The sequence below is a fragment of the Parasteatoda tepidariorum genome, chromosome 10 (genome assembly GCF_982258835.1).
Source record: "Parasteatoda tepidariorum strain Cologne lab strain chromosome 10, Ptep-v5.0, whole genome shotgun sequence".
Lineage (NCBI taxonomy): Eukaryota > Metazoa > Arthropoda > Arachnida > Araneae > Theridiidae > Parasteatoda > Parasteatoda tepidariorum.
Window position 1 is genome coordinate 100167049 of NC_141764.1, and position 25008 is coordinate 100192056.

The 25008-nt window shown below is 31.1% G+C and overlaps 1 protein-coding gene across 1 annotated transcript; it reads right to left on the reverse strand.

The window, feature by feature from the left end:
• Window positions 1–20026: 20026 nt before the first annotated feature.
• On the reverse strand, window positions 20027–20743 carry LOC147803165 (uncharacterized). The gene has a single exon (XM_087152940.1). It carries the CDS (start codon window positions 20741–20743, stop codon window positions 20027–20029), a length of 717 nt encoding a protein of 238 aa, XP_087009066.1.
• Window positions 20744–25008: the final 4265 nt, after the last annotated feature.

Consider the following 25008-nt stretch of genomic DNA (forward strand, 5'->3'; position numbering starts at 1 on the left):
GCAGTGTTACTTTGATTGTACAGTGTAATTTAAAAATAAGACTTATTTATATACAAAATTCGATTTCACAGCAACTATTTGTTCGATTTCGCTCAAATTTTGTATTTTGCCACGTAAAACTACGTACCTTAAAATGACGTACCTTACAATTCAAAACTTGATCGACACGTATTAAATAAAATAATAAATATTTACTGAAAAAAATATCTTTTGCATGGGATTATCTTTGGATAAACGAATTTTATAATTGTGTGTAAAAAATTTTAAGTTTGATTCAAAAGTTCTCGAGATGTGGAGAAATACGCAAAAAATAATAATAACATTAAGAGGTTAAAACTTTGGATCGCTTTTCTGACCCATCTGTTTTCTGACCATCCCAGACTGCGGCTACCCCCTATATTTAGGAGGAATCTGACGAGGAAAAAAAAGGAATGTTTATTCTGTGAAACTTAATATATCTTATTCTAAATATCGTCTGCACTAATTAAAAAGCATATTTGAGGTCACTCCTTCAAACTATTTAGATTGAATCCAGGTACGTGATGATGCGATTATCGTATTTAAAGTTATTTAATAGTGCACAGTGGGCCAGCATCTAAGGCAGTGATTCTCAACCTTTTTTTTGTGACGGCACACTTTTAACGATTTCGAAATTTGACGGCACACAATGAAAAAAATTAGTTTAAAAGTTATTTACTTAACTATAATACACTGTGTTAAATAGTTTGTGATAATAATTTTGAATGTGAAATAAAATAATATGTACTACAAAAGCACATTTATTAAGGGATTAATTATTTCTTTCGACTAATTTTTTATTAGTTAATAACAGTTATTTATGTTTTTTGCTAGTTGTTAATTGTTCGCTTGTTTTCTATAGCTAGTTTTTTTGCTGATTATTAATTCTTGTCAACTAGTGTTTTTGCTGATTATTAATTGTTAGCTTATTTCTTGTTAGTTTTTTTTTTATAACTTTTAATTGCATAGCTTACTTTAATGATTAGCCTTTATTTAAGTTTGAAAGTTAATATTTAGCTTTGCTTTCCTTTGATAATTAATAATTTTAATGATCATTAAATTTCCTACTTATTTCAACATTTTTTAAAATTGTCAACGACAATTTAAACACTTCCTTCTTATTTTAAGATTGTCAGAGACAAGACAATCGCTGACAAAGATGTTCCCGCGGTTAAAGAGTGGAAAAATTATAATATACACTTTTCTTTAATTTAAACTTTACTCGTAATTAAAAAAGCATTATAATTTTTACTGTATCATTTCTAATATTTGGCGGCACATTTTAAGAATTTGGCGGCACAGTGGTTGAGAATCACTGATCTAAGGTTTCGTGGCCAAAATTAGTACTTCGATAAAATTTGTTTCAAAATTTGAGGGTTTTTATTTAGGGGTTTTTATGTGCAGGTAAATTGAATTCATAGTTAAAATTTTGAAATGCACTAAAAATACCCGGAAAAACAAAATAGCGGCTGAAATATGGCGAGCAAAAATTAAAAACAATAATATAGTACGTTTAAATAATTAAATATAGCAATGAAAATATTATAATTTTCGTAATTTTATGTTAAAAATGAAAAGCAAATTATATTTTCGAAGTAATATTACAAAATAACCCGAATTAATTACAAAGTAACACGAAAACATAAAAAAAAAACAGAATTTTTGTTTTTCTGTATATTTAGTCCCCCTTTGCAATACGGGCAAAATGGGGCAGGGTTTTTGAAAGAAAAAGCATCAAAGAAGACAACAAAAAAAAGTTTAGCTAATCACCTCATGGAACTTTTTGTAATTAAGTTTCGAAAGTCATTCAAACATTGTAAAATGTCAAATGATAAGATATAAACTATAAGTTTGACAAGAGTATTAACTAATCCAACAAATTGAAAAATTGTACTATAATTTCATACTAATTACTCTGATAAAAATGTTACAGTAAGGTGAAATTCCTATATATATTTTTGAAATAAAAATTTAAAAGTTACATTAAAAAAAGATTTTTTTTTAGCATATTTTTCATTACATTGTACTCTCGTCGGTCCAAAAAGTAAATTATGATGTTTGGAATGATTATGAATACTTAATTTGGGCTATATTAAAACTGCCTACACTTATTTTAGTTGAAAATTTAATTTTTGACTTTTGGCCAAAGATCATGGTCTTCTGGCCTACGGTGCAGTGGTCCGTTTATTATTATTATTATTTTTTTGCGCACTGTACAAGGTTGTTTCTTTGATGGTTTTTTCAAGTAACAACCCTTTATATCATTTATACTTTTCCATTGTCGGCTAAAGACCGTGTTGCTTGAAACTATATTTTTTTTTAGAGAAAAAATGGTGGATGGGATTTTGCATAAGGACACCCATTGCCATTTAGGTTGATTTCCAAAATGCATAATTTACAAATGAATGAATTTATGGAAAAATTGCTTCTTCAGGAAGTACTTTACAATAATTGAGGTATTTAATGATTTAAATTTGTTTCAAATACCTTTTTTATTTGTAAGACTTTTAAAAATCAAACGCCTTCCTCTAATCTAATGTATGAAATTCATCATTAAGGCAATTTTATTCACATTTATCACTTTAATTGGCGAGAATTCGATCATTATTGAATTAAACAAAAAGTCTTTTGAATAACGCTGGTTGGGGTCAAAATGTTTTGTCATTTTGTTACCTCTAAAGGTACGTCAAAAACTTAATAAAAGTATTTTTATTAGTTTTAATGCAAAAAATGTTTTTGGCTGTTGAAACACACTATGTTCAACTTTTCCTTTAAAATTTATCACTTTCATGTAAACATACCTTCTTTACCTTATAAAAATGTTTTTTATAACTTTTTGGGGATTTTCATTCTGTTATGGTAAACCACGTGATCATTCTTAGTTTTCGATTCGTATTTTCTTCATAATTTAGATCACCCCCTCACACACATTTCAGGCGCTGGACATCCAATTCCTTCACCGGACATTTTGCAATTTCAACTTCTTATTCTTGACTATAGAAGACTAGAGAACATCTGATAAAAGAACCAGATCACACTTCCCCTTCGAAAATAATTCTTTTATGCTAAACCAATCGGAATTTGCCCAAAATCATAGTAAAAAACAACGAAAAACTCCCATGGTTAGCCTGGTTCCCATCCGGCTCTGCGGTCTTTATCAAAGTATAATTGGCATCCATGATGCAATCGCTAAAACCGGGGAGCAAAATAATATTTAACTACCTATCTCCTCAGCGGGTCATCAGAAAATCCTCAGCGCCATGTCGTATGATTATGTGGCATGTGAAAGATCCATGAAGTGCCTTATTGGCTCTTGGCATTTCCGGCAAAATTAAATTCCTAGTGCACTTTAGCATCCAAATAGAGTCTCGGTACTGCCATCTAGTGTGGCAGAAACTAGACGTCCAAATTAACATGACCAAAGGTATCTCACCCATTGTGGTGGTCCTGAAAGAGTGGATACCACTTCTGGAGAACGCACTAGGTCTGCTCATCGGTAAGACTGATTGTGCAGCTCATAGGAAACAAAAAAAAATTATCCATCTCCGTGATTTGTGCACAAGTAGACGCGAGTCTTCGCTGAGTTATTCTACTGAGTTTTATGAAAAAATTGCCATTAATTTTGCTTGATGAACCCCTTGTTATTTTCAATTTAAAAATAATAATCCGAAGAAAATAAAATGTTTGAAAAAGATATTACTGAGATTATATTATAGGGTGCCGTTTAAATAGGTACTATACATATTTATATAGATACCTAGTATAGGTATTGAGGAAATAGGTTTCGTACGATTCGCCACATGAGATAAGTACTGGTAAACTTTTTGAATATGATAAATTTCGTTTATCAGGAGTTGGCTTCGAGCAAAAGCATTACTATTTTGAATACCGTTCATTTTTATTTTGATGGAATGTACAGCGCACCAAAGAAGAAAAAAATAAATAACGAACCCCCCGGAATAACTTTTGATCCAATGATCGGATCTTAACGTTCTAGGACACAATCTTAATGGTTTGAGGGGAAGACCTCAAATATGCTAATTAATTTGTGTAGACGATATTTTAAGTTACGAAATCAGACTCAAAAGCGTACTTTCTCTAAAAAAAATAAAAGCCTACTTTCTCTTCTGACCTCCAAAATATAGGGGGCAGCTGTAGTCTGGGCAATAGGGTCCCAATAGTTCGTCCAGGAGAGTACTCAAAAGTTTGGACCCCTTAATGTTAATTTCACTTTTTGTGTTTATTCGCTTTATCTCGAGAACTCTTTAACCGAAGTAAAAGATTTTTGTAAACACTTATAAAATGCTTTTATTCAAAGATAAATCAATGCAAGAATAGATTTTTCAGAAAAATACTTATTATATTTTTATTATTTTTTTTAATAATGGTCGAAAAAACGTTGAGTTTTAAGGTATACAACTTTTTGCATTATTTTAAACAATGTAATTTTATATGCAAAATACAAATTTGATCAAAAGGGGTTGAATCCAAAATGAGGAATTGAATTTTAAAAATTTGAGATAGTTAAAAATCTATTTTTCAAGAACTATTCGACCGATTTCACTAAACATTCGTATTTTGCCTTGTAAAATCTATGCATATTTAAAATAATGCAAAAATTTTGTACCTTACAATTCAAAATTTTTACGTGTTGTAATTCTTAAATAAAATAATAAATAATTACTAAAATATATATTTTGCGTGGAATTATCTTTGGATAAACGAATTTTATAATTGTGTGCAAAATTTCTTCAATTCTATTAAAATGTTCTCGAGATATAACGAAACATGAAAAAAAAAACATTAAGGGGTCCAAACTTTGGAGCACTCTCCAGACCAAACTATTGGGACCCTGTTTCCCAGGTTGCGGCTACGCCCAAAGGTATGTTTATTTAAAGAAAGTACGGTAACTTATCAGGACTTTGGTAACTAGAAATATCGTCTGAGTTAATTAATTAGCATATTTGAGATCCCCCCTTCGAACCATTAAGATTGAGTCCTAGAACGTGAAGATCCGATCAATAGATCAAAAATTATTCAGGGTAGTATGTTTTTTGTGTGCAGGGTAACTTTAAAAACACGTCTTGCTTAATCTACTGAAGTAAAGTCCCCAAGAAGAGCAGTAAATAATAATTAAAAAAAGGAACTGGAATTGTTTGAACATGATGTATTGTGTCAATATAACTCTTTTAGTTTTGTGAATGATTTCATTGTGTTTTCATAATCGATTGATGGATTATTCTTTTTCCAAACCGTATGAAGAACGTGTATACATCTAGTAGCAACAATAATTGACTGAAAAAAATTCATAAAAGAATATTTATTTTCAACGCGGCTTTGCTCAGAAAAAGAATCCTTTTAATTGACAGGCAGTGTGTCTGTTAACACAAAAAAATTGCGAATTCGAAACATTAAAATAGTATGTAGAAGCTATTAAAGGATTTCAATCTTTTAATTATTGATTCGTAAAAGAATCTAGACTCGTCCTTAATATATAGGAGCTGCAGTTACAAGTTATCCATTTTCGTCAGAATTGCTTCGAATTTCTACGGAATCAGAATTTTGATATGTGCTCTCCCTTGATTCTCCAAATTTTAAATTACATTACGTGAGAAGAATAAAGCGCAAATCAAATATTTTTCAAGTATCCCAGAACTCAAAAACATTTAATAGAAATATGAGCATGGCAATATATATATATATATATATATATATATATATATACATACACTACCGGTCAAAAGTTTAGACTCACTTGCATTTATTTCAAATTTTTCAAAAATAGTTAAATGTTTCTGACTTAAACATACAATTTATCAAACATAATCATAAAGAAACATCTCAAAACTCTGTTTTCTTTTGAAACTGTTCATTATTTTTTCATTTTGTATCTATTCTGTAGTTGATAACGAAATGAACGAAAGTGCATGTAAGTACCTATTCTAAAACAAGTGTAATTTATTTAAAATTTTTTATTAATTCTTAGTTTATAAACAATTTACTTTTCATCTTCTTTTATGGGGTTAATTATAAGTAGTTCATGTACATGACAAGTTTTAAATATTGATATAATAGCCTTAATTAGCCAGAATAACTGGTATGTATTAAAAACAAAAATTCATTTTTTTTTACAATTTATTACAGAAATATGGGTCAAAAACGAAAAATAACTGTGGAAACATGTAGAGTTATTATTGCACTTCTTGCAAAAGGCTATTCAAGTAAACAAATTGCCTCTAAAACTAATGTTTCTCAGACCACTGTTGTCAGAACTTTGCAAAGGAAGAAAGAAACTGGCCGAAATAATAAGAGCCGCCAGCGAACAGAGAGACCTGGAATAATGTCCAACCGTGAGGTTAAGTTTATCCGCATTCAAAGTAAGTGGCAGCGGACTCGAACAGCACCAGATATCCGTAAGGAATTGAATGTTACTCGGCAGAAATTTGTGTCAGTATCTACTGTACAACATCAACTTCGTGACTATGGTTTAAAAGGCTGTGTAGCTGCTAGAAAACCTCTTTTGAAAAAACAAAATAAAGTAAAACGACTGAAATGGGCTAAAAAACATGTTACCTGGTCTTTAGAACAGTGGTCAAAGGTTTCGTTTATGGACGAATCAAAATTTGAATTGTTTGGAAGCAAACGAAGGCAGTATGTTCATCATTTAGTTGGTGAACGTATGACAAGTCAATGTTTACTACCAACTGTGAAGCATGGTGGAGTTTCAGTCATGATTTGGGGATGTTTTCCCGGTGATAAAGTTGGAGATTTTGTAAGAATAGAGGGTATTATGGATAAAAAATATTATCACAGAATATTGCAGCATTACGCTTTTCCATGTGGACAGAGAATCGTTGGTCAGTGATTTGTTTTTCAGCAAGATAATGATCCAAAACATTCATCGAAATTGTGTAGAAACTGCATTGCATCAAAAGAAAAGAAAAAAGTACTGAAATACATGAATTGGCCCCCTCAATCCCCTGATATTAATCCTATTGAGCTATTGTGGGGTGAACTCAATAGAAATGTTACAAAAATGAGATTCACCAATCAAAACAAGCTTTGGGAATCTTTACTTAGTTTCTGGAACCAGATATCATCTAGAACATTACAAAATCGAATAGAAAGAATGCCAGAAATATGTGCTGCTATGATAAAGACGAAAGGAGGATATTTCGAATAATCCAATAGATTGGACGAAATTTATAAGTTATGCATAAAATTATAGTTCTTACCATATAAGCGTACCTACATTTCTCAAAATAAAGTTAATTTAATGTAATTTTCAGTTTAAAAGAAGCCATTTTTAATTGTTATTTGTCTATTTTTAAAAATTCAAGAGTGAGTCTAAACTTTTGACCGGTAGTGTATATATATACATAAAATTTTTAAGACTGGACGCTGGACGGTTTTTTGTGAAGGTGAACCTTTTTTGTGAAGTTTAAACCCCTTTATAATTAGATATAAACTTACTTTTCTTAGTTAATGTTTTTTCCATAATTAAATATCGAGCGCAATTGTGTCAATAATTTACGCAAAATTAGATATTTTTTTTTAATCGATTTTGCTTCAAAGTGTTTTTCTTTATCGGTTATTTCATTGTTTGGACTTAATATTTTAGTCCAAACAATGAGTTAAGAGTTATTTAACAAGTCCAACCGGTGATCCGGTGTAAATATGCTATTATTTAAATTTAAAAATCATAATTATTTCACTTCAAAATAAAATTGTTTTTCCATTTTATTTGTGAAACTGATTTATACTAGAAAATAGTATATAATGCGTAGTTTATTGTTTGGTATAGGATGAAATCAGGATATTTTGTTTAGGATCACCTGAAACTTGTATCATTTTCAACAGCGACCACATTTTAAAACACGTGGCTACTTTTTTAAAAAATTTAAAAATTAACCGGTTTAAAAATTAAACTTTTCACGAATTTTTCAAAATTGTAGCCATTACAAGATTTGTTTCTGAAAGGAAGATTACCAAGCGCGAAATTCTCAAATGCAATTTTCAGAAGATTATAAAATATTTATATTAATTCCATATTCATTTAAAAGGAAATAACAATTACAATATACACATTAGTAATAAAATGCATGCATATTAAATGTACATAATATTTATAAAAACAATAAATAAAAATACATTTTTACGAAATATATTGAGATCGATTAGCGACTGACATACACGATTTCAATGATCATTTGTTATATTTAGTTACCCTACGGCCAGTGGTCACCGTTACTTTGTTCTTCATTTGTGAGGATGTTTGGGAGACAGAGAAATCATAATATATTAACAGTTGTTATCGTGAATGATCGAAATCAAGAGAATGTCGACTTTCACCGGTGAATGTCAACAATCACATAGTCGCATTGGCGAATGTCCGAAATATGTGTTACATCCGATTTGATATTAATTTATTCGTTGATATTATTATATTTATTCGATATCTGCTGAGGATAGATTAGGAGAGATATCAGTGTTCGGAGTACCGGTCAAATGTATACTAGGCAGTGGCATTTGGTCTTAAAAATACATTGATGTAGGGCATACCGGGCAATGGCACTTAATTAGACCGTGTCTATATTTCGGATATTTACAAAAGCGACTATGTAATTCTCCACCTTCACCGTTGGAGGTCAACAACCATCCATTTCGGCCATTCACAGTAACGTACTCACCCTACGGCCAGTGGAAATCGTGACTTACCTTTTTATTTGTGAGGATGGACAGAGAAATCCTCATATTTTATACAGATTCTTTTATAAGGAATTAAACTTTATTTAGACATTCATTTACATTTGGTACAGATATCGGTATATATTTACTAAATATTTCTTTGAATAAAATAAGAACTATTTGCATGCATCAACTGAAGGGAAAATTTCCCCTGAGCTTATTTTAGAATTCTCTTAATTTGAGAGAAGCCAATTTGTTTAACAAGTGTCTTTTTCGTCAGAAATAAAGCTTACAGTTGCTATTAAAATATCCAATTCTTTCAGGCCAAGAACCTCATTTACAAAAAAAAAAAAACTTTATGTAAACATATATATTTAAAACTTTTGCTTATTTGTGCAAAAATGATATGCATTAGTTTATTAATATAAGTCTTGATATTGAACCAAATTTACTTGCGAAAAATTTATACATATTTATCACGAATATTTTAGAGCATAAATATCCCAATCACTGTTTTTCGTTTACTTTTAGAAACGATATTAAATTCAATTTAATTCCACTCCAACAAGTTTGTTATTCACGAGTTCGTGATTTGAATAAAGTAATTATTTCCTTTGGAATAAATATCAAGTCCATTGAACATATATTAATATGAATATACAAACGAAGCATGAAACAGTGTACAAAACAAACATTAAAATTTTTAATTAATCCGGTTATAAAATGAGAATTTTTAAGCCATATTCAATTCAAAACTATGTGAAAAGTTTTGAAAGTCATAATTGTCTCAATTCAGTTAAATTGAAAATAAAACAGAAAAAAAAATAGGTCTTCAATAAATAGTCCTATTTAATCTCTAAAAATGTTCTAAGATATTAAATGGGACTTAACATTGTATAAAGAATAAAAAAGTAATTTAAATCTGGTTTTTATTGTGGGATATTTTTGACTTTTTCAATAATAAAATCAGTCTTATATTTGCTGCAACATTGTCGCTTTACATAATAAAATATTGATCTGTGTCTTGTATCGTCGCCTTTGTGTACGTCTAGGCTGATATAGATTAGGACTCTTACAGTTGCTTGCTTGATTGATTGGTAAATGATGAACCAAAATATTCTTTCCTTATTCCGTTTTACATATTCTATGCAATTTTAGAGTATAACTACCATTTAGAAAAATAAATTTAATTTACTTTTGAATTTTACTGAGTTGCTTTGTACCATTTTAACAATTTCAAATATTTTATGAAAATGAAAGCATATGTAATTTTCTTGATGATATTTGGTGCAGCATGTTCTGCTGTGGACCTCATGCCATTAAACCCTTCCCAAAATTAAATTTTGACAGTAAAAAATTCCGGATCAAATCACGGTAAAAATACCAAGAAACTTTCACTCCTCTTTTTACATCCATTTTTACCGGAATATGATACGGAAAAAATCTGATATACCATAATTTTATTAAAAAAATAACTACCGTAAAATCCTTGAATGACTCTAATTAAATAAATATTACTGCAAAAATAATGGAATAATAATTTACAGTAAAAAGGAATTTAAAGGTTGATGCATCTAAAGTGCCGGTACTTACTTGATTCAAAATGTTTTACAGTGTAGTCTTTTTTTTAATTGTAAAATTTTTTTTTAAAAACCATTTCTTAAGAAAGAAATCAAGTAAAACCTGTCAATTAAAGATAGGTTTATTTAAAGCTGATTTTCAAAAGGAGATGGCAAAATACACTCATAGCAATGCTGCAGAAAGCAGTAACTCTAATTTATTAATAATTGTTTTAAAAAATATCCAATTTCTTTCGAATATAATTTTTTAATTAAATTAAATTCTGGCTTAACACCCCGAATTAAATTCGTCGTTAAATTCAACTAATTATTAACAAGGTGCTTTTTATTCTGGTGTTTTTTTTCTGTTGCTATTTTCCCAGCCTTTTGTCCGCTGCTCTTTTTTCTCGTTCACCATTTGAAAAACAGTCGCCTTATTTATCATAAAAAAATCAAAATTCATAAATGGGCGTTGCTATATTGTTTAGTGTAAAAAATAGTTCATCCGCTTTTTTCGGTATCTTAAGTTTTATGCTGCTATTTTGTTGAATATTACCTGATTTAATTCGCTATTGCACTTTCAGATTTTGACGATGAGGTCAGCTATTGCACTTTCAGAAACTCTCACTTTTGGCGATTCAGCCTTAAACAGTATTTCGCTCACTTTAAGAATCCTTTTGTCACAAAATCACGTGACTTGTGACGAAACATGAACTCTCAAATATATGACAAAAATGTTTTTTCAACTCAAAACCTCATCGCACCCTCGCGTGGGAGATTGTTGACTAGAATGATGAAACTAGAATAAAGATTAGACAATCGAAAATAAACTGACAAATTAAACCGGTCGACTGTTTGTGGTCAAGGAGTTGACCTCATGACAGTAAGATCCGAGGTTTCAAACCCGCTTCTGGCATGGAAGTAATTTTAATCTCTGTTCTGTCTGTCCTTGTTTTGTGGCACCAACTATGTAGTGCCCATGATAAAGTTATTATTTGAAAAGGTAAATACATTATGTACTTTGAAATTTTCTTTGTGGAAAAAATAGAATGACGAAATACTTCTTTAATTTTGACGAAATTCGTTTCCTCGAAGAAATGACGATTGTTATTTCGTCACTTCCACGAATTTCCGCTCGAAACATACACCAGGAAACTATTTCGTCAAAAAACGAAGGAAGTTTTGTGACATTTGAGTATCCTTTTTTTACAGTGTAAATGTGAATCGTTCAAGAGATTTTACATATTTTAGCTATTTTCTAACACAATTTTATTGTACTTTATATTTTAATTTGTTTTTTAAAGCAGTTTGTTTGGCACAACAGACTTTTTTCTGGAACTTGTGTCTTTAAACCTCACATTTTATTCAGGAAAATCTTACTAATCTAATTTTTCAGCAAACCTGCTTGTTCGAAAACTGATTGTTTAGCCTTACTTTTGATAGCAAAAAAATATTTCCACAAAATTCTTGCTTTATATAAATCTTCAATTTTCGACGAGGAGCCTATAAAGTATCATCAACAGTATTAATATGTTACCTCAAACACATTCCATATAAATTATGAAGGGATAAAGATTATTTATTGAACCATTTATCACTCCATATATGCAATCGGTTAGTCTACTTTGATGAAAGGAATAAATTCATCTCCGAAGATACTTTGGAACATAAATCTTGTCTTCAGTCAGAGTGAAAAGCCTTTAAATCTGAAATTTATATCTCGAGATGAAATATTGAGAAACAAATAATTCTTTGTTGTGTTCACATAAAATATAAAATTTAATCATTATAGCTCAAAATACCGCTGCGAAAATACCCAGGTGTAGAAGTGGCTAGAAAATGTATTTTAATTATTACATGAATGGCTCTATTTCGAAAGTTGTTGCTGTATTTTATAAAGATAAAATTTGTAGCGAAGCACTTTATTTGATGGGCTTTAAAACGGATTGTTTGGCGCAGTATCACCTTTAATAGATCTTGCGCCATTAAATTACTCATTCATTATATTATCACTATTTTTTAGAGCAGCATATCTTTTGTTGCATTTTGTGCCATAAATTTCCCTCATTCAATTAAATTAAATGGGATACCTAAAAATGACGTAGTGCGGGTATCTCGATCCTGATTGGTTGTTGAAACGTGGCATTTATTTATGTTAATAACTGTTCTATTCCATTCTATTTCGAGTAAGCCAAGCCCGTCAAGTATCAATTCTCTTAAGTGATACATTCTAAATTCTTTCACAAAGATTCCTCCTCAGGGATTTTAATTCTTTTACTCTATATTTCCTACCTAACACAAATACAGTCACGAAGCCCCGTAGTACATAAACAAACTAATTATGCATCGAAGTTGCCAGGTACACAAAACAAAAATATATTACGTTTATAAAAAAATACATAAACAATTAATAAATCTAAGTTAAGTAAAAGATGTAGACGTAAAAGAATTATATTTCAATCCATTCGATGTGCTATACGGAGCTTAACTTCACGTTCATTAACATTCCAACTTATCTGGAGAAACTTAGTTCAACTATAACACGCCATTTTGATTATAAGCGATCATCTGGAGGGGACGTCATAGGTCACATGTGTGGGTATCCGTGATCGTCTTCTTGATGTGCATGCACCCAATTACCTATTAAAAACTAATTAGACAGAAAAATGCGTTATCAGTGACTAATACTTAAATAAATGAGATTTTTAATCTAACTTACAAAGAATAAAAGTAAAGGGAACTATTTAGGGATGATACACAACACAAGCATTTTTACTCGCTACATCATTTCAAAATACTTTGATCGTGCAATGATATTTGAACCGGTAATAACAACTTTATCTTACTTTTAATTTTTATCTGATTTCCTGTTTCACTCTTGGATGAATCAGTCGATCTCTTATCCATTTAATGCATTTTAAGTATTTAGTAACATTTTATAGTAATTTACATTCAAATTTATTTCTTAACACTATTTGCTTGGCGCGATTGTGTTTTTTTCTTAGTCCTATGACAACTCAGCGTTTAGTTTCGTTCGAGTAAAATAGACTCGTCTCATTTTTGAACTATTCTACATTATTGTTTGACCCTATGAGGAAAGAAATACTTTATTTCTGGTTTCTTTTGCATACAATGATTGGAAAAAAAAGTGTACATTTAGACAAAATAGTTCGTATAAAATTAAAATAAGCTTAAGTAATATAATAAAAATTAACATTTAAAATTTCGTAGTTCATTTAAGTTTATTTAAAATTTCGTAGTTAAAATAAAAAAAAGGTTTTTTTTAAAAGATTAAAAAAAAGCATTAAAATTCTAAATTTAGCAGCAAAACATTTCTTAAAAAAATAATAAAATACTGATTTTATGCTTTTAAACCCACATCATATCAGAAAACCCAGATCTCCCTCCTTTGCAATACTACAAAAAAAAGGAGGAATAACACTGTTCGGAAATCGGGATCCCAGTAGATCAATGCTAGCAGAAATTTCCTCCATCCCCTCCCCCAATCCCCGCTTTTGTACTGAAAGAATGCTTGAAACTACACTACATTTATCACAGTTAACCACTAATTAATTAATTGCCATTTATTTAAGTCGTATAAATCTACTGTCAAACAAAAAAAATAAAGGAAAAGACACAGGTTGATTCGATCGAATAATGGGATTTTCATGTACCAGGTCGTCAGGCAGTAACACAAATTTATGGTACTTTACCTTTTGATCTACCTAAAAACATATTGTTTTGCGTAGCATCTCCTTCTTTGAGCTTTGCGGATTAATTTTGTTAAAAATTATTGGTACACGTCCACACGTTCAATTCGATATTTTGTCATGGCTATTGATTAGAGTACTTAAGATATATGTCCCGACATTTAAAAGTTCTAAGCGCCGCTATTGTTTTGGGTTTTTAAAATTTCATTTACTTTGCTGCTTCAAAACTACAAGACTTAGACACTTGTGTAGTAAAATGTACCAGGAGTTACAAGGAATAAGAAGAAAGAAAATAATTACGAAAAGTAGAAAAATTGTGATTGTATTATTGAAATCACTGGTTGCCCATTGGTCACATGTTTCCTTTTCTTCCTTAATAGACTTTCATAAACAAAAATTGTCATGGGTTGCAAAAACTGCATCATTCGATTTGTCCTCTTATCGTTGTTCTTTGGTTTTCAATTCCAGTCAATTTATTTCTTAAGATGTCACAAAATTCTTTTCCTCCTTCAATATTCATATTTACATCATGTAAAATTACGGCCAAGATAGTAGTTGTAAATAAGTAAATCGCAAAATGAATATTAAAATATCATTCAAATGATGAAATTCTCTTATATTCACAACTCAAGAAGTATTTATGGGATCTTTCTGGTCCTATATCTCAAAAATAAACTCATCAACCGAAATAAAAAGTGAAAAAAGAATTCTAAAAAAAAATTATCAAACAGCAGCAGTCGCCATAGCAACGCATGCAATGACGACGCATGCGCACTGTTTACTATTACTCTTGAACACAGTTGAAAAGTGTGATGACGTCCAAATAGGGTGCGTATGTCATCAAACCCAAAACAACACCCATTTTTCCAATGAGTGAAAAATTAAAATTTAGCTATCAGTTCACGAATGTTAACACAATTTGTTAGACTTGAAGCAGACAATTCTATGAGGAATGCTATGCAGGCAACAGAAATGCAACCATAGATTGATATTTCATATGCTCAAAGAGCCATTTTTGTTTATGAACTGCGCATGAGCTCTTTTTTCCTTCGAATTCCAATTTGTACGAACGTTATTGCAAGTTGAAATGTCTTTCTTCATAGCGTTTTACTCTCTTTTTGCCTTACGTTGTATTTTCTTTTCTGCGCGAAAAGTATCAGACTTGAAAATTTGAAATTACAAATATGTTTAGAAAAATCTGCAAGGAGAGCGATAGAATAAAAGTGTTTAAGATTTGATTATTGCTAATTATATGCTCTCCCTCTCTCCTTGGCACTAAAACTAATGAAGGAACTTGGTCTTCCTCACCGTACATCGACCAACTTTTCGATGCAAAGTTTTCTCGTTATAGTTTCTAACTCTCACGATTTTTGAATCTCGTTCAACTTACTCAAATAAACACTTTCTGGGTCGTCTAACACTTCTCCTTCCAAACTTAAGCATTTTACAATGCATATATAGTTTGTGTATAGAAAGAAATCCCCTCTCCATGAAGTCTGTTGCTATGGAAATAGGAAATAGCGCATTTCAAAGAGAAGAGCTTCATTCTCTCCTGAATTAGTAAACCTCGTAACCTTAGTCACCGCCACCACTCCAGACGAAGGGCTGAGGAAGTTCTTTACAAAGACAAACTATCATCACATTTTTATTTACTTTTTACTGTTATATTATGTTCATTTACTGACAAAAGATATTTCCCACTCATTAGAATTAATTTAATGGCTTTATAGCAAAAACATTTCATTTAAAAAACAAGGAATATGGTATTTTTAATAATAGTAGTTTAGTAATATCTCCACACTGATTTTTTTTCAAACAATTGTTATTATGTCAATTTCGTATAATTATTTCACGATAACTATAATTCGGTACATAAAAATGTATTTGTAACTAAAATTTAAAACTCCTACAAATCAGAATTACTTATTATCTTATGAAATGCAGCAGATTTGAGCTCAGATATTACATAATTTATCTCTTTTATTAAAAATAAAATTATCTGTTTGGAAATATCATCTCGCAGAGTAAGCTGTAGTAAACAGCTGTATATTTTCTAACCGGAAGTAGAGCAGGTCAAGAGCTCGAGATTGTTGCTGTTTACATTTATAATGAAATCACCATCCATAGCTGCCACCATTTTTAGTGCAAAGATACACAAAAAATTTTCATTGTAGAAATGTGCTCGTTTTTAAACGACATGCTTCTGCAATGAAAAGCTATTAAATTGAAACTGACGCGCATGAGAATATGCGCTGTCAGTTGACAAAAAAAGTTGTCAGTAAAAGTTTTTATAAATTAATGTTAACTTAAATAACCGGAATCAAGAGAATGTCGACTTTCACCAGTGAATGTCAACAATCACATAGTCGCTTTGGTGAATGTTCAAAATATTTGTTATATCCGATTTGATATAACTTATTCGTTGATATTATTATATTTATTCGATATTTTAATATCTGCTGAGGATAGGATAGGAGAAACATCAGTGTCCTGAGTACCGGTGAAATGGCAGTGGAATTTGACCTTAAAAATCATTGATGTAGGGCATACCGGGCAAATGTATGCGGAAAAGGGGCACTTAACTAGATCCATTATATATTTTGGACATTTACCAAAACGACTATGTGATTGTCAACAATCACAAAGTTCGGTCATTCACAGTAAAATGTATAACAGTGAAAAATATTAATAACAGTGATTAAAAATATATATAACAGTGAAAGAGTCAATAAAAAATGTCAATACATGCACCGTAAAAAGTTTTAATTGATCTCAACACCAAAAATTTTGACATCTGCTTTTTTAACCGAATGACCTTTAAAAATATCAAAACACATTATTTTATTTTCATTCATATTATCTATGAAAATTTTGAATCATATTTTACGAATATTACCTACGAAGACTTGAGTTATCGAAGTATTTAAAGCTACTTTTAGAAGCCTTTTTCACTCGACTGAACACAATAAAGAATATCTTTAGAATTTTTTTAGTGAAACCGATATGTCGAGGGAAAAAGTACTAGAAAGATTTTTTTAAGAATACAAACTTAAGAATGCCCTAGCAACAAAACTTTTATTGTTCTTTCAACTTCTTCTTTCTAACGTTTTTTTCAATTATTTTAAGTTGCAACGTATTTTCGAATATTTTATTTCAAGTTTAGAGCTTCATGTGTCATTAAAATGTATACCATATTTTTTGAAGTTTAAGTGAATTGAAAATATGTATTATAATGCATATTTCTTTTTATTATTATCATTTTTCCCTTTACACTACCAAGGACAAAACTTAAAATTTATTGGTTAAACAGAATTGAGTTACTAAGGCTTTTCAAAAGCTTTTGCAATAGCTGTATGCCTATATTTTGGAGGCCTATATGCCTATATTTTGGAGGCCCAGTATGCCTATATTTTGGAGGTCAGAAATCCGAAAATTGAGAAAAGCATTAGAAAACATAACTTCCGTAGTCGGATTATAACTTGTAAGATTACGCGAAATCCTTAGTAACTCAAGTTCTAACGTCCAAAATATACCCTCTATATTTTGTAGGTCAAAAATCTGAATACGTTGAAAAAAGGATATGTTTATTCAGAGAAATTAAGTTTTTGCGTCTGATTTCATAATTTAAAATGTCACGAGCATTATTAATTAGCATATTTGAGGTCACCTCTTCGGATCATTAAGATTGAGTCTTAGATCGCGAACATCCGATCATTAGATCAGAAGTTATACAGGGTGGGTCATTTTTTATTTTGCGCACTGCACGCTTTTTTTAACATTTCGCCCAGAACATCAGGTGTTATGGGACTCTAATACATTGCACGTTGTTTTACGTAAAATTGGTATTTCAAACATGCATTAAATAACATATGCTTTTCTTGGCATTTTACAAATTTTTTTTAAATTTTAATAATTTTTTGGTATTTTGGAAAGCATTTCAGAGTTTCAAGGGCTTCTTTCCTTTTTTAAAATAAAACAAAAATAAATCAAGCAAGATTTTTTTTTGCTAAAATTCCAACTGACTTCAGGTCATTTATTGTTGGTGTTCAATCTATCATTTAAAAGTTTTGACGTCGCCTTTCATTCATTTGACTTTCAACTTCAAATCATCTCGTTTCGTAAAATTCTGTTGTATATATAAAAAAATCTGTATATCAGTAAATTTGTTATGACAATAATTAATAAAATATTATTGAATAGTTTGGATTAGGGCACTCATGGTATTATGAGCTTATCCAGTTAAAAAAAATCTTTTTTTTTTTAAAGCACTAGTTTTGAGCAACAATAATTGTTTGAATCTTAACATAAAAATATGTTGCTTAGAAATGTTAACTTGGACATTAATAGACTCATGAGATATCCATTTATTTTAAAAGCAGTTTGTTTTGTGAAACATTAGTTTCGTACAACAGAAACTGTTTTAACGTTATTATGGAAACATATTTTTTAAAAGTTTCGATTAACGCAAATGGGTTACACATTTTAAAGAACAATTTATTTTGTGAAGCATTATTTCTGACCAGCAGAAACTGTTTTATTGTACAATGCTTGTGCTCGAATAAAAAAAATTCACATGGAAATATTTCTGAAAGAAAAACGTTAAATATTGTTTTTTTTCCTGATAATATTACGAATCACTTTTTAAACATTCGTGATGAGCAATAGAAAAAGAAGTAGGGAAACGTGACGTTATAAAAAAAAGTCTCTAAAATGGATCCATGATTTTAAAAAATGGATTTTGAATAGTCATTAATAACACATTAGAACTTTTTAGTCAATCTCCGGACAGATATCAAATGATAACAAAAGGAAGATATTGTTCCTCGCTAATGGCCTTTAAATGATATAGGTGACTGTAAAATGGCAACACGGCTGAAGTTTTTAAAATATTAGAAAGACAATTTCTTTTTAAAAGAATTCATGCGCAGATTTTAATATTTCATTGGTTCTTAAACATTATTTACACTAATAGAAGAGACACTTTCAATTTTTGACATTTTTTAAAAATTTCTCCAGAAGCACTTGAAGGATTATCTTGTAGCTTCAGAGATGTTTAGTTCATGTGATTTTTCATAAAGAGGAATAAAATTCAAATCTTACAGTTGTTTGAGAGATAATAAATTACGAAAGAAAACTATTATTTTTGAATACCCTATGCTAGAAAATCAAGCAGTAAGCTTGTCACTTGTATCGATTACTTTAGTTTGGTCTGGTCACAGCAGGTGACCATCCGACCCACGAATCGGGTTTGCGGCTTTTCGCGGTTACTGCGTAATACAACATCCCCAGCATTCCGGAGGTCTTCAGGACCAAGCCCCGTCGGTCACGGAAACCACACAGCCGTCACCCAGAAGACGTGTGTGCAGTCCCGCTCACCTACTGCCCAATCCTACAACCCTACAGGCCTACTAAGCCCGTCTGTCGGGGCTTCTGAAAAGGAAAGGTTAGCGCATACAAATACAATATTAAGAAAAATTAACCATTACAAAAATTACATATTTACAATTACCTATCACATATTAATGGAAGTTACATTCTACGTAATTAAGTCCGCGAGGTTTGTTTATTTAGCAGCTGGTATACTTACATTAATTAGTTCGTAAAAACTTACATAATTACACAAATTACTATTAATTAATTACTTGAATTGGTCAATTTATTACTATTAGATTAAGATTGCTGACTAATTACTTTAACTTAATTAGTAAATTATATTAATTAATCTATTGTCAGTATCATGTGGAAGAGTACATTTAAAGACTAGCGACATTACTTTACAAATACAAATTACATCAAACACATTACATTATCAAATAGCTAGTCACAACATAATTTTTTTAAAAATGCATTTAACATCAATGGCCATCACGGACAGCTGAAGAGCTACTAGTACCTGGCTCACTGCCTACCCCTAGTGACTAGGAGCAGGTCCAGTGGTGAGGGATGATCAACCACGTCGGCTGCCATCGTGAGCCAGTCCGTGATTGATTGTCGGGTGTGCATGTATCTTGTTATTGTTTGTGTTATTTGAGGGAGTGTCATTTTGTGATTTTACATACTGTTGGATATGTTTTTAGTAATGTCTAGAATATCTGTTAGTTTTTGTTTAATTACTTTGTTTGATAGGCTATCAGCGAATGCAGTTAGGTGGTTTGGGTCTGGTCGTTTAAGGAGGTGATGGGAGGTTAATGGGCACTCGTGTAAATAGTGTTCAGGTGTACCTAAGTCGTCGCATGGGCACTGGTCTGTATTTAATTTATGCATTCTGTGTAAGAATGTTGTAAAGAAGCCGTGTCCTGTTAAGAATTGTTTAACAGCTGGGTGGCCGATCAACCAGTTATAATTTACTTTTGGATAGTATGTTTTTGTTGTTTGACCTTTGTCGGTTTCTTCCCAGTAGTATTGCCAAAGTTTGGCGATTATACTAATGGTCTTATTTTTAAGGTTAGATGGCGGTAGTTTTACAATTGTTGTTATGCCATTGCCGACTGCTGCGTCTTTAGCTACCTGATCGGCTGATTCGTTACCTATGATACCTGTATGCGCTGCCACCCAGTGTATTTTTATGTTGCTATTACTGGCTAGGTTTTCTACAAGTCCCTGTGTTTCTGCTACTTGTGGATCTTTTTGTTTTGTTTTTATTAAAGCGTGCATGCTAGCGAGACAGTCTGTGTATATTGTGACCTCGTGGCAATTTTGTGTTGCAAACCAGTTCGTGGCTTCTTTTATAGCTAAGATCTCTGCTTGAAAAGCAGTGAGCAAGCTCATTTAGTGTTTTAATTGTCTGTTAAGTGATTGTTGTTGTATACACAGAAGCTGCTCCTACACCCTGATCTGTTTTAGAACCATCCGTATATATTTCTATTGCAGTTAGAATTGGGTAGCTAGGGGGTAATTATATACATTTATAGATAGTTTTTTTTTGCTGGATGTGTGCTGTTGCTCATTATTTTGTGTTGATAGTCTTCTGAGTTGATGTTAAATTCTGTATTTGATGTGTTGAACCTTAGTCTATTAGCAATTATTGATTCTTTAAGTATTTGTAGGTGTAATGGCGGAATGCCTGTTGTATATTTAACGCGGCGTTGGAAGCTGTCTTAAAGCTTCTGGCAATTTTGATTAAGAAAGGTCTTTGTACTTTGTGGAGTTCACTGATGGCTGTTTTGCTTAGGTTGGTGCCCCATGCTGCTGATGCGCAAGTGAATGTTTTCTCTGCTACCGTGTGTTACCCGAGGTTTAGTAGTTTTGTGTTGATGCCCCAGGTCCTTGGAGCCAATTTAATTAGATTTTTATGTATATTTGTGGCCTTTGCCCTTAGCGATTTGATATGCTCTAAGAAATTAGTGTGGTGGTCTAGGATGACACCTAAGTATTTTATTGAATTTACTGATTTAATTGACTGATTATTTACGCGGACTATGGGTGGGCGTTGTTTAAAAGAATTTTTGAAAGTCACGAAATTACATTTGTTTATCGATAGGTTTAGGTGATATTTGATGCAAAAATCATTGAATATTGTTATGGCCTCGTTGGCACTAGTTTCTAGCTCCTTTCGCGTTTTTCCTGTTATAATGAACCCATAGTCGTCGACGAAGGCTATTGTTTTAGCATTGTCATGTTTAAATTCCTGCAAGAAGATGTCTGCGATGATTAGCTACAGGAGTGGGCCTAGGCATGACCCCTGTGGACAGCCCTGCAACCATATACGTGTTTAATTTAGTTGATCCTAGACAGCAGTCAAATTCTATAGATCTATAGGTTAGGTAGCTGTTAATTAGATTAATTAGCTGTTTGGGACAGTCTAGTTCGGTTAGTCTATTAAATTTGGTCCCAATGGATTGAGTCGAAGGCACCTTTTATGACTGCCGAGATTAACATCTGCCGAGATTAACATAACGATATTATGAAGAACCTGCTCCTGGTCATTGTTCATTTCCAATATTATAAAATCATACTTACATGAATTCGAAATTACTAAATAAATTCCAATAAAATCATAATAACACAAATAAACCCAAACAGATAAATTTTTTTGGATTAAAATATTTAAAAGCGGACACCAAAATGACATAATCTTATGCCTGCTTGTTGACGTTACAAAACTTTAGAAGCTGATTGGTAGAGGGAAGAAAAACTTAGATGGAAAAGAAGGACATGTGCTCTACTATCATCCAAAGGACCAAGAACTGGGATAATCGTTTACACGAACCAAGCAAAACATGTTTCGATCAATTTTAATCAATCTTCGCCCAAGAACTTGGATCGCACAAACAGACGGATTATTATTTTAATTATTACTCTGGATTATAACCTATTGTTTTAGTTGCTTTTAAACTTTTTGAATAAACAAACTAACTTGAAGTGTATATCCAAAAGTCAATGTTTTGCCCTGTGCTCACTTGGAGGTAACATCTAGAGCTGATTGTATTCCAAAAAAAGAGGAAAAAAAACTGGTAGTACTATAAAACCATATCATTTATACAAACTAAGGTAGACAACGTTAAAGAGCACAAAAATATTATTATATAATATTTTTGTATATTATTATATAATATTTTTGTGCTCTTTAACGTTGTCTACCTTAGTTTGTATTTTAGTACAAAGGTCGCAAATTTATATTATTTTAGCACATTTATATCATTTATACCCTTAGGAAAATTTGCCATAGGTTTGCCATAAAAAATGCCATAGGATATTCCTGTGGGGTTTTGCCTATGGTAAAATTTTGCCATACACTTTTGCCATATACGTATGGCAAAATTTTGCCATACATGTATGGCAAAAGTGTATGGCAAACTTTTGCCATAGGCAAAACCCCATAGGAATATCCTATGGCATTTTTTTTTATATGGCAAATTTTTGCCGTACATGTATGGCAAAATTTTGCCATAGGCAAAACCCCATAGGAATATCCTATGGCATTTTTTGTATGGTAAAATTTTGCCATAAATGTATGGCAAAATTTTGCCATAGGCAAAACCCCATAGGAATATCCTATGGCATTTTTTATATGGCAAATTTTTGCCATAAAGCTAAGATGTGCTACAGTTTATAAAGAAATATTTTTCCATAGGCTATGGTACACCTTTGCCATACAGCTATGGCAACATTTCTCGTTGATATTTTACCATACATCAAAAAATAATTACTTACAAGAATCTTTCGCAAAACTTAATGATTGTAGAATAAATATATATCCAGAAAGCTTTTTTCAAAATTTCTTTGATAAACTTCCCCTGTTTTACTTGCAGAATCCTTTTTGAATGCTGTTCTTATTCAAATAAATTTCAAACGGTTAATACTAATCGTTAGAAAATGGGTCCGGTGGTCGGAGCGAGTGGGGAAAATATTGGTCATGTTGATTAGGAACAAAATATATTGAGTACAGGCAACCAATATCTGTTAAAGCTGTAAAAAGCAAGAAAATAGAAAGTGGATCCGGAGGTCGGAGCGAGTATAAAAAACGTTAATTTGATTGATTGGTATCATAATTAGTTAGATAAGCGTCAAATATTAGAGGAACTTCAGAGAAAGCGAAGTAAAATAATGGTCCGATGGTCGGAGCGAGTATGAAATTTTTTTAAATTTTGATATGTGATACTAAGCTAAAAATTAAACAGACTACTAAAACAATAAAATACTATGAAAACTCAAAAGATAGAGAGTGGGGCCGGTGGTCGAAGCGAAATTAGTTTAAAATAGACCAAACGGGACAAAAGCCGAATATGTAACTGTGCAACCAGTGGTGGCAAGTGAACAAAATTTTATCTATAAAAAAGATGGTATTAGACTATGAAAAGCTAAGAATAGAAAACAGGCTAAATTAGTTGATCCCCTATTAGAGAGGGACATAAAACTCAGAAAATTTATGTTGAGTTGTGTTAAGCACAGTTAGAAAAGAGAACGCAATATAGAAACATTGGTAAATACAAAACTTGTTTAAGGCATGATTAAAATAGGTAAAATTAGTAATTGCTATTGACAAATTGACATTTGGTTAGGGATAGTAAATAAAAATTAATTGGGTATAGGGAATCGTCATGACGAAAAAGTTGTAAGCTTAAGGAAAGATTAAATTGTTAAAAAGAATTTCTAGTAACAGCAACAAATGATTTGGCCAGGGACTGTCCCGTTAATGATATTGAAGCAAAAAAATTGTCAAACAGTAATCCAGCAAATCTAGTTAAGTGATGACCCTAAGTTATGTATAAATATGCAACAGAACATTGTACAAATATATGTGGATACTTAAGAAATATTAGTTGTAAGATAGTAAAACACAGAGACATGATAAATAAACAATTTAATGGCAAGCAAAAATTAAACACCAAATAGAAATATAAAGCCCTAACATATGTAAGATAATGTACAAAAGCATTGCAAGAACCCAAGTGGAATTAAAATCAAAAACAAATGAGAACGTAAACACAGACTTTGATATTGATATATGACAGCAATAAAATGAAATTGTCACCGAACAAGTAAAAAGAATTAAAAAAATTTTTAATTATTAAAGAAATGATGGATCTGGCTTAATGATAAGCACTTAACTGCGTTTTTCATCATGAGATTGTTTACAAATTGCTATGGGGAATAGAACACCATTAATAATGGAAAAGTTATGTGACTTTAAAAATTTATATAAAATCAGAGGGAGGGGATAAAATAAAAAGCAAGATGTCGTTTAATCAAAAACAGATGGGAAAAAGAAATATAAAAATTTTAGATAAAAATATAAACTGCAAGATATTAATTAACGTTGCAACGTATCAAGCTATATTAAGAAACAGTTCTATGTTTTATTAAAAAAACGTTTATTTCACACCACAACACATACAGTAACAAATATAAAGTACCCGTAACGGGATAGTGAAAAGATCATAAAACAACAAGAAAAACCCGTAACGGGATATAATGAAACTCACCTGTAGCGGGATAGATAAAATATTATAAAACAAACTAAATAAAGTGCCTATATGAGAACCTAAATTCCACACAAAACTAATTCTAAAAAATCAACAACTCTCTGGTGT